This window comes from Diabrotica undecimpunctata, chromosome 2 (assembly GCF_040954645.1).
Source record: "Diabrotica undecimpunctata isolate CICGRU chromosome 2, icDiaUnde3, whole genome shotgun sequence".
In the NCBI taxonomy this organism is placed as follows: Eukaryota; Metazoa; Arthropoda; class Insecta; order Coleoptera; family Chrysomelidae; genus Diabrotica; species Diabrotica undecimpunctata.
The window spans coordinates 42,290,843-42,304,842 of NC_092804.1; the positions used below are offsets into that span (position 1 = coordinate 42,290,843).

At 31.4% G+C, this 14,000-nt stretch overlaps 1 protein-coding gene across 15 annotated transcripts in view; it reads right to left on the bottom strand.

The window, feature by feature from the left end:
- Window positions 1-207: 207 nt before the first annotated feature.
- Window positions 208-14,000, bottom strand: part of Hr3 (nuclear hormone receptor 3 ROR-beta) — a 451,432-nt gene continuing 437,639 nt past the window's right edge. For all 15 annotated transcript variants that reach the window (XM_072522734.1, XM_072522735.1, XM_072522733.1 and 12 more), the window contains 3 exons: window positions 13,104-13,257; window positions 12,594-12,748; window positions 208-9,700 (listed from right to left, as the gene is read on the bottom strand). In XM_072522734.1, the coding sequence (XP_072378835.1) occupies window positions 12,643-12,748; window positions 13,104-13,257 (260 nt within the window). In that variant the 3' untranslated portion in view covers window positions 208-9,700; window positions 12,594-12,642. The remainder of the gene's footprint in view (window positions 9,701-12,593; window positions 12,749-13,103; window positions 13,258-14,000) is intronic.

Sequence of the window (14,000 nt, forward strand, 5' to 3'; positions counted from 1 at the left end):
GTGTTTGTTGTGTTATTCTAGTCACATATTTGATCGCAAATTGGGGTAGAGAGAGTAAGAGGCGAGTCGTACCTTGCCTATGAAACCGAGTCATAATATATTCAAACGTTTAAGCACGCTTTTTCTTGGCGTGTTGTAAATAAAGTGTGGTTTAGATATCATTTAGAAGTTGATTATATTTTAAAACCTTAAAATAATATATAATAATAAAATATATACGTCACTTTAAGAGTACTCCTGATATTCTAGGTATATCGATATATTTACAATAAGATAAAAGGCAGTGCTAGATTGATTAGATATAGAGTTTTAATATACCAACAAAATGCAAAAATAGTACGTTGCGCATTTCGAACAGACAAATTTTATGTTTTCTTTCCTTTTTCTTCTTTGATTTTACATTGTAAAAAAATTAGATTTTAGCTGAAGGTTTACTACAATTTTAGACTGTAACATCTACTGAAAAATTGCCATAAATATTTTTGATATCGGTCTATGCATGTTCAATTGAGCATGGACCAGACTTTATTTTTGTGATTAGAATTAATACTGTGATTATTATTAAATAAAATATGATTTGTTGGTGAATATTATCACACTTAAGGTCCTATATATCGTGAGATAGCTCTGAAACTAACAATTAAATTTTTAGGATTATAACCAACAGAAATAAAATATGTAAACAAAAAATGTGTTAGAAACTAATTAAACTTTTCACCAGTAGTGAGAATCTAATAAATAAAAATGTACAGTATTTATTTTGTAATAAAGAAACATTTTTTATCCATTAATATTTAACAATAACTATACCATTACCCCATGCCAACCCTCAATTTTACAAGAACGGCTATTTTACAATCATGTAACGCACATTAGAGTCCGGCGAATCTATATCTACCGTGGTGTATGAATAATTTGATACTTCCAACATTATACATCATATAATAATGTAGAAGTAAATGGCTAAAGCGATAAAATGTGGTAGAGTCGCAAAAGTAGCAACAATTATATTTCTTCCCATGATTATCAATTATTGACAAACATTTATTGAATAATTATTATCACAATTTTTGATACATACTTGTTGAAGATATACCAAAAGTTAGGTTATATAAGGTTAGGTGTGGTTAATCTGTTTTCAGGATCTACCTTATTGTGTATGACGTCGAATTATTAAAGCATTGCCGTATGAGAAATTGTAAAAGAATATTTATGGGCACCAATGTGGTGATTTTTTCTCCCTTACAACACAGAAACAGAAACAGACAATACATCTCAGTTAACGTAATTCGTGCTCAGTCTCTCTAGCGTCAGATGAGTTCCTTTTTAAAACTGCTACTCAGCGTTGTATCAGACATTAAATATCTTAAAATCTTCAATCTATCACATCGAAGATCTTTCTAATATACAGTGAAGATAATAAAGTCACTGCTATCTCTTATCATTTGTTAGTGCTACTTGCTCCTAGAGATTATTTATGTCTATATGTTCCAGTTCTACTCTAGTCTTTCAGAAAATTTAATAATAATTATTTACTACATCTAATGCTTATATCAATAATGGAACAAGCCAGGAAAACACTCATGAACATGAAAACAGTTTTTACATCATAGTCTGGAGCTCACAATCTAAATGATCAGATGTTACGTTTTCTCTGTTTTGCTGTATACCTGTGAAAGTTGGACAATGGACTCTGAAACAGAAAAAAATAGATACTTTTGAGATGTATTTATACAGACAAATGCTGAGATTTCCATGGGTTCAAAAAGTTATTAACGATTAGGAACTTAGGCGCACGAGTAAACAAAAAGAATTACTAAGCATGATCAAACAGAGGAAAATACAATACTTCGGTCATGTGTTAAGAGGTAAAAGATACCAATTACTCCGAATCATATTGGAAGGTAAAGTACAGGAAAAAATATCGGTAGGAAGACGCAAGAACATCATGGCTGAAAGACCTGAGATGGTTTGACGGCTCATCCGTAGAAATCTTTCGTGCAGCAGTTTACAAAGCTACAATTGCAGTTTGGATCGCCAAGCTTCGAAAGGAGACGCGCAATAAGAAGAAGACTAATCCAGGGAGACCCGAGGACCCGAATATATAAAGGGCGATCAGTAACACAGTGTGAAAACAACTGGTTATAGACTTCGGGAGTGCAGTACGAGCAACCTAGGAAGAACATGCACATTCATAGATTTCAAATCAAGCAACTCAAGAATAAGAATGTTTGTCTCCAGTAATTTAAGATTTACTTAAAGAGTTTTGTCAAAACAGAAGAATTTTTCGTGTTTTAATATGATTTGATTATGTTTACAAGTTATATTTTGAACAGTATCTACCACAAGAATATAATGACACGATTCATACAAAACGGTAGCATATGTTCATCAGACTGTTACTTTACTAATTTCTAATTTTATATTTTTTCTATACAATATAAAAATTCATATAAAAACCGTATTTCATACGCAATTAAAAATCTAAATAAACACATAAAAGATCAATTATTAAAATATTCACAAAGAGTAAAAAAGTTGTTTAAATTAATACGTATACCTGATCTAACAGTTAACATTTAAAAGAAAAATAATAATAGCAGTGCCTTACATGTTATAACAATAGTCAGATACTACCTAACAACCATTATTCTTTTTAGCCGTTTCGCTTAACATGTATTCCAAAATATTAGCTATTCAAAAAAGTAGCGACTATGTATAAAAAATTGCAATAATTTTTATGCAAAAACTCTACGATATTACTATTTTTAGCAAATGGTTGTATAAGTACTACGGTCTGTGTTAGAAACTTGGTCAGTAAATTTAGAAGATTTGCGATTATAAAAACTATACCAATCTGCCATGTATATTTTTGCACAAATTTATATTTAATATAAGAATTATTTAGTGTTAAAAGTATTTCGTGTAGGTAAGTTGGAATTTTGTTAAAACTATCTGAGCTATCTTTTTGTTTTTTCTTCATTTGATGATATGTTTTTTTCATTATTCATTCATTTTATTTACCCATCCCATTTTAACTCTCAATTTTTTTTGATTACTTATACCGGCCACAATGTCATCGTTAGGAAGCAGTTAGCAAAACTAAAAAAAAAAATTTTTGCCAAAAATTTTATTCATTGGTCTTTTTTGTATAGGTTTTTCATAAAGGCAATCCAGAATTGGTGAAAACTGATGACAGGACGTGATCCTATCAGAGATTACTTGAGAGATCTTTTTTAATATGTGTGCTTAAGGAAAATCTTTCTTTTTGTCAGCCTTGGAGTTTATTTTCGATCTGCCACTATCTGATAATCCTCAATAGAGCGAAATATAAAGTGTGACTAGAGTACACACTTTTAGGGAGAAAGGATTGGGCATTAATACGTGGGATACCTAAGACATTGCCGTCTGTAATATTTCTCTGAATTCAAAGCCTATGTAATAATCTCAATACTCAATATATTTTCGCCTCAATTGGGTGTTTTAGCTACTCTATTAAATTTATACCATGTTAGACCATTGGATGGCTCCACAGATCGTATCCATAGAGTAATTCGAATCGTATACATATTTTGGTGTCTCTTATTTTTACGTATACTATACAAACTTTTACAAGCTTATAATAAAGAACGTGTCCACTTATTGTCTGATTGAATCAATCAATATTTTAAACTTATAGTAAGGAGGACGAAATGACGTATTTTTGCCCCGAATTACCGGACTACTCTGACCGACGATACGATCAAAAACACAAACGCGTATCTGCTGTGTTAATTAGTGTTACCTGCTCTGACAAAATACTTTGGTAAATTTTGAATATTGTTTAGTGCAAATTCTTTCCTTCTTATTTACTGACCAACATTCCTACAACTACAACTAATACCTTACTAAGACAAAGTAGACTTTGCTTTATTTAAACGTATACTTGATTTGATCGTTAGATAGTCTCAACTAGGTATATAGCCCTCGAAATACGTATTAAGATATTAACTTTTGTCAAATGCTTAAATCTAATCTACAGGTAAAAATGCTATACAAAAATGTTCATTACTTAGTTCACTGACTGATAATATATCAAAGTGTGATGTTAACGTCGAATTAACAGTAATTTTAGTAACACTGGGTTAAATCCAAGGAGACAATGTCACTTTATGTCAACCGATACAGTATTCTAAATATAACAAAATGATAGTATTTTTGCTGTCCAAGCTTTTAAAATATTTTTTTGTTAAGCAACTAAATATTCACGTTAACGATAATACTATAATATAGCCATAGTGGAGAAAAAGCAAGTTTGAAAAAGCAAAAAACGGAATATGCATTGGCCGAAGTATCTAGAATAATCGTAGAGAGAGAAGGAGGTAAGTCACACCTTTTTAGTTCCTGTAGGCGAGGATCTGGATATCTGTTTAAGTGTATTTGTTTAGGCGCGCTTTTTCTTGGACTTAGTAGATTATAACCGCCGTTTTAAATGTAAACCTTAGTATATTTGAACCTAATAAATTATCAACCTCAAATAAAGTAACAACTTTGAATATGTATAGGGTCCAATATATGTAAGAAGGTCATCCATGTAGCTGTGACTGCAATATCTACGCACCCATAAGTAAACCCATAGTATTTCGTTGGATATAGTGTATGTACTTAAATAAACCAGATTAATAGTTAGGTTTGGGTAGTAGGATATATGAGGCGTCTCGAAGCACAAACGAATGAATGCATATAAAACGCTTTTCAAGTACTTAATTCAAAAAATCTAATTTGAAAATTGAAGTTATGGGATTTCTTGGAAAATGTTTACATGAGATCTTATTATTATATTTTCACATTCGTTTTTGTCCAATTCAGTCGTTAATTATATAAAAAGTACCAAAAGTCTTCAAGAAAATGTTCAAGATTTCACGGATTGAATCACGTGTTTCAGTGTTTGACGCTAATTAGCTGCACAGCAAATAAAAATTTTGAAACACATTGCATCGGCGATATAGACAGTTTTGCTATAGTATCAGTATTATCAAACATAGTGACTATATTCTTTGGTATTATCCCTAATTTTAATGCGATCAAACGAGCTTTTTCATGATCTGCCTCATATCACAAACGTTAATATCAACTTGACATTGACGTCTGTGATGCAAACGTCATAAATGCATTTGTGACACCATGAAAGTAGATACCTAATGTAGCGGCTAATTAAAAACGATATTTTATTGGGATGTTTAATTTATTTACGATTAAAAAGTATTTCAGTTGACATAAAGTTCAGAATTATAAAATTAGTCTTTTGACAACGGATAATATCTCCAAAACTCTATAATCTAACCTTAAAGTAGACTTATGTATTCTGGCATTTCAGAAAAAATATTGCATAAACATTGAATAACTGCCTATTTTTTGAGAGTATGTGTCTGCTATAATGATTTAAAAGCTTTAATCTGATTCTATTTTTTAACATTAGTATAAAAAGGTTAGAAGTATTTATATATGATTAAACAATGTGTCCTTTATTACAAAAGTGTAAAAAAATGATCAAATATGAAAAAGAATATGGTTAATAAACTTACAGCTATCTCTTATTTCCAAGTTGAAAATGATAATGATGATTATAAAAAAAAGACATATTCATTATGATCAGGGATGCAACAATCACACAATATTGACTTACAAATGGGAAAAATATCATTAAATATCTTTGAAAATCAACATCATACATGTGTACTGTTTCAGCTTTATTGAGCATCATCAGTGATGTGTAGATCTTCAAGACAATATCTGTTATTATTAGACTCACTTATAAAACAATATTTCTAGAAGTTAACCATGTTACATGTAGATATTCTTATCAAGGTCTTTATTTAGAGGAAAATAGTTTGTAAATTTCCTCTACTTGACGGCATATTTTGTGCTGCTATAATCTTATGTGGATTATGTAATTGAATTCTAACCCTGTTGAACATAAATAATTATAGATTAACAGATAAAACTTTATGAAGAGTTCTGATTCTGCTTGCCAAAACCGTTTTATAGTTTGCCACTGACTTAAAATATACAATGATCAGTTAGTGTTTAATGATTGATATTAGTCAGTGAAAATGTGAAAATTGTAAAATTCATACATGTGATTTTGATATTAGGGAAAAACTATAAATAAATTAGATATCAAAATTGATTATACTTAAACACAATCATTTTATCATATATAAAACCCTGTAGATGTTTATGAAATATCCTTTCAGGTAATGATCTGCAGATCTGCAAGCGCTTTGTTTGATTTTGGAGCGGCAATAAAAAATCCGATTCCAAAACGAAACAAAGCCAGTATAAAGAAAACCGAGTTAAATTTCTATTTTATAAATATTCTATGCTCTATTTCATATAATTTATACATATACATCTCTTTATATATAGTACTTTTATAAAACCATGTGTCACCAAGTAAACTTAATTATTAATAATGTTAGAACCGTTGGTCCTCTGATGGAAGATTTGAGTAGCATCTGAAAACACGGTATTCAAGTGTTATACCATCTGACATTATGTAAGTTTTTCTAATGAGTAACTTTAAACACCATATTGTTTAAAATTCCTTGGTACTATGAAATGGAATAAAACAAACACCTGAAGAATTTATTATCTGAATTCCAACAAACATTTTTTGAAGTAGATATTAATATTTTACATATATTTTCCACACAGGCTACTTCAGAATATTATTCAGACGTATTTTTATAATTGAATCTTACTCTCATTATTTTATTAAATATGTTATTATCATTTTATATCTAACTGCAAAATTAATAGCCACCATATACTGGAAGTAAGATAAGTTTTTTAAATTTTTCTAGAAGCTACTACAGACAGTAGTATCCATTCCTGCAGTTACGAGTCAGTCGGGTTTCAATTATTATTACTCGTCACCAGTTTCAAATAGTTATTCGTTGTTATCATCATTGTCACACTACCAAGGCAGAAGATTTTCTTCATAATGTTCTAATAGTATAAAACTAGTATACAGTGTTAACGGTGGCTAAAAAGGCTACCATCAAAGGGCCGAGAGTTCTGTAGCTATAAAAAAACGCACCGCGTTGAGAAATAGTAAAAACTTACCGATTAAGCTTACAGTCTTTCTATATTTTATTGTAATTTAGCTAGAATAAATCTAAAATTAAGTGATTTGAGAATATTTGCAAACATCACTAGTAAATCAAATTTTGTAAAAATTTGACATTTCTATAACAAAAAGTATCTGTTCTTATCGCGTGTTGTAGAAGGTATTCAATAGCCATTTTTAAATAAATTTTCAGAAATAGATAGAAACTTAGAGATAAAAATAGAATATATTAGGGGTAGATCTTATAAGTTCTTGGAATGGAAGAATACATTAATGTTTGAAAAACATATAAACCCCTACAATACTTGAAATAAGGATACATTTTACAACATTTTATTGTGGTAATCCCGTATAAATGGGAAAAAATTCATTTAAATGTCGGCTTTAATCGGAACCCCTTGTAATCATCAAAATAAAGATGTCCATATAAAAACAATTGACAATAGACAAACAACATATAAAGTTTATATTTTTCTAATAATGTGGTATTTTTCATAGCAGCTTGTAAATATTATTTATTTTGGTAATGTAGAAACATTTTCTGATATCTCATGAAGAAATAATGTAATGTTGACTGCCTATGGATTAGGTGCCTAATTACACAAGTGTAATGATGGCTGCCTATAACTTATAAACTTTACTAATTACAGCTAACCAATTATAACGTGCCCTATGATAAGCACCTCGCGCGTACACTACAGCGCACACGTTGTGTAGATGTGATTTATGCCATCGGTTACGTTACAATCGATGTTCTGTACAACCTGTACAGTAGTTTTAATTTTGTTTTGAGAATGGGATAAATCAATACGGTTTCTGCTGAACTAAATGATTATTTGCGCCTAAGATTTAACATAAAAATTTTAATAATAGTTGACTATACCTTACTATCAGACTTTGATATATATAATTAAGTTTTTGATGGGTGACTGGTGGCAAATATTCTAATGTGTACATTACGTATATAAACGCAGTCTAAACACTAAGTTTTAAAAACTAAAATAAGTCCTTACTATTTAATAACAGGGTGGCCAAAACGTTATATAGGTATCAATAGTGTATAAGTTTAAACCTTATATGTGTAGAATAGCGTGTTATGTTAAAGTGGCAGATATTATGTAAATGCGCTTTTGATTTAAAAAACCGCAAAATTTCTTTCATCAAAATCAATGAGCACCTAGGTTCAGAATTCTCACATTCTGGAAGGTACATTAACCGGTCATACCCCAAAAAACAAAATGCAAATATCTAAGAACTTAGAAGAAGTTTCTTTTATAGCTAGTAGTTGTCTTCAATTTTGTTTTCCATTTTTTACGTCTTTTAAAATCAGTCTTTTAAAGTTTCATCCTAATATGACCTTCTTCTGTCGCGCTTAGAGTTAGAGATAAATAATATTCATTCATTATGTAAGGCTACCGAATCGTGCCAACCAAACTAAACTGTTTAGTTGGCTGCTAATGAGCCAGAAAGTACTCAGCCTTTCCAAGAAGCTAATATTTAATGAAATACGTTATGTTGCCAAATATATAGGTACAGAAGAAATTAAAAACCATTACTTTATGTTCTTCTACTTCGTTAACATGAATTCCAATCAAGTAAGCCGATTCTATCAATAGTTTGGGCACAAAGATTAGTAAAGACAAGGTGTATGAAGTTAGCAATACATTGTATGCTTAGATAAGAAATTGGCTGTTAGTTGACTAACTTTTTAATTCGATGGAAAATGGGACCCTGTTAAACTTTTTTCAATCGCTCTATAGCCAGACTAGAACCTAGAAGGCGGTCGTTCAAAACCATCCTATACTACACAACGATAATAATATCAGAAGTCATAGAAATACTCGAAGAAGCATAAGGAAACTTTAACAATAGAAAGACGCCCTAAATTTTCAACCAACATTAAAATTCTCAAAAACCCACACGCAGAGAACGGTAGGGTAGAAGACCAACACTGTGGACTACTCAAAACCCTCATCACAAGTTTACCCCTTTCGTCCGAGAAAAGATAATTTAATATGGTACTTAAACGAAAAAGCTTAAATCTGAAAAGTATACAGAAAATGACGAATGAAATTTCGTTGAATCATCTGCGACAAACTAAAAGAAAACAATTTTTGAACATTTGCAATTGGGAAACAGGAGATTTACTGATATTTTAAAAAATAACAACATATTCTTATGTATATCGAATATATACCTCAGTTTTCACTGCTGGTTTCTGCCCATTATGAAAATAACTTGCCCATATCATTACTTACCCACTTAGGCAACCATTGACTTCTAAATCGACCTGTTTTATATTCTTAATGTTAGATTGTGTTTTCTGTTTGACTTACTAATAGACCGAAAAGTTACTCTTTATGTCTTTTGGGGGTACCGGAATGTAACAACAAATATCAAACAATAAGTTGTACTTTTAAATCAGGGCCTGGTTAGCATCGTATTTCGCGGTTTTTCAAACGAATCTTTAGAGATCTGCGTTTATTTGTTAAATTTCTATGTCACAACAATAAATTTTTACTTGTAATAACGAAATTATATTTTAATATTATTTATGTATTAAGGCCGATACATTCAGTTAGAAGGAATCTGTAACAAAAAAAAATAAGATTATTTATTTATTTAACTAGTTTCTATAGGCATACAAATTAAAAATTATCGCACGTCATAGTACATGGAAAATTATATGTTATACAATTTATACTGGGAAGTACGTTGTATCTTGACGATGGTGTACCTTGTGCCACAGTCAATATCCGACTAGTGCCGATAAGGACCGAGTAATCGTCGTACCTAGGGAGCCATACTACGTTCGTACTGCGTTTTACGGAGTTATATGGCCATTAGCCGCCTTTGTCGGAAGTGGTTATAATTTTCGGTTTCAATTTCGCAAGGGCTAATAAAAAAAAATAAACAGAAATATGGCTTGAGGAAGAAATGACTGGAGAATAATGGAAACGAGTAATCTCAAAGATTCGAAAACCAGAAGTGCCGTGCCACAAGTTTCAATCGCCACTGTTTTTTTTTTGAACATAAAAGACGTTCATAAACGTTTTGGGCCCATTTCACCGGAACGGATTTGAAATACTGACGAAACAGCAATGAGCACTGTCCAAAACCGATCAAAAATAGTCGGACCTAACGGGATCAAACAAATCGTTAGTGCAACATCTGCTGAAAGAGGGCAGCTGGGAACGATGATAGTAGCAGATAATGCAATAGGGAACGCACTTTTACCGTTATCGGTTTTTCCTCGAGTGTTTTGCAAGGACAAAAAGATTTTTTGAGGATATAATGGTGGTTTTGTCATCTTTTAAACCCTACTACAACCAAGCGGTTGAAGCGTGGCAACAATGCAGGTAAAACATTCGATATATATCCAGTTGCTAACCTGGAACGGAAAAGCATTTACGCCAAGCAATATTACTTTTGTATTTCGTAAATCTGGAATCTATCTGGTGCTTTCAGGTGACGATTTCTTAGCTTCCTATATCACTAATCGCTCGACAACCTCTTCCTTCCAATTCAGTAGACACCACATCAGAAGTAGAAACTTCTGAAACAGTCAATTCTGTTACTTTTTCCTGCAGTGCGTTTAGGTAATACAAGCCAGCCGTCTGTTACTGTTACAGGATCTTCAAGTGAAGAACCTACTCACTCCACATGTCTTTTTGTTTCAGTTGCAGGAACATCAAGTAACACAAGTCATTCAGTTCCTGTTATTGCATCGGGTGCAACATGTAATATAACTAATTCTACTCGAAAGTAAACAACCTGAATTTCTATCGCCTCCCACAGGAAAACAAATCGTTAAAATATTTATAACCCTGAAACAAGTTCAGCCTTGCCCTAGGGCACAGGCAAAGGGAAAGGAAAGCTAGTGGAAGAAAACCAGGTAAAACCATGACAGCTACAGACCCTCCAGAGAAAAATGCTATAAAAAAACAAAAAGCACGAGCAACAAAGACAGCGGGAGAGCAAAGGGTGAAAAATAGAGGAAAAGTAACAAAGAATTTAATAGACACTCTCTTAAAATCATTAAGCCAATATGTACAAAAGCCAAAGTCTGGAGAAAAGAAGGTACAACGGCAAGCAAAGCAACAGAAATTTATCGACTTGCCTTCTGATACAGAAGACGATTAAGTATTATCTCTTGCTTCTATGACAGTGAAGACAGTGCAAACGAAGAATGCGTTTACTGTAGTAACTCGAAGGTTTCTGACAATAGTGGGGAAAATGGTGCAGGTGCATCTCTTGTAGCCGATGGAATGGATTTACTATCTATGTGCCGGGGTTGAAGGAGGTGCTTGGAAGACATATGTTTGTAACTTCTGCCATTTCTAATTGTTTAAGCTAACTTGTGTTACAAGGAACATAATGTTTTCCTTTGTCAATAAAACCGTTATTTCACTTTTGTTACCTCTAAACATTATCTCAAGATACTAGACGTTTGTCTCAAGGTACACAAGCATCATGAACCTTGGTCCATAGTGCACATAATTTTTCAAAATTTATAACAAAAAAAAACAACTAATATAGAATTTAATTTTTCTAAAAACCTTTCTCGATGCAGGAAAAGCTTTCTCTGACCATGAATGCTTAATAATGGCAACAACCAATAAACTGAGTGTTTGAAGGGATAAAACCCAAAAGTCGTTCAAGGTAAAACTTTCTCCCCTACTATATACAGCGTTAGAATTCGAACAATTGAACATATTGTTGGATTGAATGTTATGCTTTTAAATATAAGGTGTCCCAATATGTACAAAAGATTTGAATTTAATAGAATAGAAAACACTGCTTCTTTCCTTTATATTGTAATTTTTTATTGAATCATAAAGTACATACAATAGGATGATTTATGAAATAGCACATCAGTCAAAAGGCCTCCGCGGCTTTGCTGACACACGCGCATTTTTTTTTTTCGAAATTTTCCATTACCGTTTTGCATAAATGTGGTTGAATTTCGTGTATGCAGCGCTGAATTTTCTCTTTCAATGCAGAGTAGTAGTATGCTTGTTGACATAGACCATTATAAAATATTTATTGCGATAAAATTGAATTTGACGATTATTTTTTCTCATCTATTATAATTTTATGGCCCTGGTACACTAATCCCACTCTCCAGGCTTGGGAACACTGCTTATATATATATATATATATATATATATATATATATATATATATATATATATATATATATATATATATATACATATATATATATATAATATTATTATGATATTATTTAAATTATACAAATATTTTACGTGTAAGTATGATTGGGTACAAATCTGAAAATCTAATAGCAGGTAACAGTCAGACACATTCATATTTTTATTAATTTTTACTGTTTATTGAATAAAATAAGTGCTTTTTGATTTAATTTTTTTCCCTCGATGATTAGGACGTGCAATATTTGTTTTAATTTGTATTTGTCTACCAAATATTATTGTTAAATTAAGCATTGGTTAAAACTTACAATAGCTACCCTATGCTGCCCCAAAGACAGTTCTGGAGAAGTTTCAGCTTCAACTGTCAACACTGAACAACTCCTTGTGTAACGCTGGGAACTCCAAATGTGGCGCCGATCTTTTTAGTTTTCCTAACGCATCCATATGGAGCATACTTATTTCCCTGAAAAAGTAAATCCGTTTTAGTGTATATCTAATATAAAATAAATTTTAATTACAAGATGGAGTAGTTTAGGTTTACTGAGAATGTATATTTTAGAAACGCGAACTTTATTTTTAAGATTTTTTTAATAAACTAAAAAAAAACTAAAACCGATTAAAAGTTTTATCTCTTAATCTAAAATCTATTTCTTCACTTCAAATGACTTGCTTAATGGTTATATCTTCTTCTTTTGGTGCCTATCCGTTTCGAATATTGGCGATCATTCTGGCGGCTATATTTTTTTTTGGTTATGTAGTTCTAGCTAAAGATTTTGTAATGATTGCTAAATCAGTATAATAACAAAGATGGTATTTACCTTAATGTTGGAATTTTTGTTAACAACGCGTCACAGACAGTAACATCGCCTTTGATGGGTAGGCTATGATTCCTTTCAAGTTCCAGTCTGAGAGCTCTTACGACAGCTTGACTTAGTCGTCCGATCTCCCCTACTCCTTTCAGTCCTGGTCGATCTAAAATATTTTTAAAGAAAATCACTTTAGAGTAAAAACATTTTTTATATCATTTCATTTAAATCATTTCTATATAAAAAATAAGATTATTGCAAAAAACATCAAACCTAACCTAAAACTTTAACATTAAAATAGAATGGAATGTGGATGTAGGTGTTGAACGTTCCTTAAAGAGGATAAAAGCGATGAACCGTTTATCACCAAACTTTTTCGACCAAAAACTTTGTCGACAAAAAGCTGTGTAGTCATTAATTTGACTTTAGGAAAGAAATTTTAAAAATTTGACAAAATTCTTTCCCGCAAACCCAAAAGAAAATTTATTTTCTACCACTGAAGCTTCTTAAATTCTTTCAGCTATCGTCGACTGATGCCATAAGATTTCTGATAAATCCTGTAAAATTTATAGAATAACAGTAAAGAAACGTATCAAAGGGATGTGGGATATATTTATAAACATGGTGCTGGGTGCAGGAGATCAAAAATGGACAAAGACGTCCTCAGACACAGAAAACCGTAGATAGCAAACGAAATACTACATCTGATGAAAAGAAGACGCTTTGTAAAAGAATGTGTCAATATACAAAGAACTTAATAGGCAAATTGGAATACAAATAATATCTGCCAAGGAAGAATGGGTGTAAGAAAAACGTAACGAGATACAAGATGCAAATAAAACATACAGACAGATAATTATACATAAAAGTCAAAGAAGTGGCTAGACTATGAAAAGCTATACATTTATC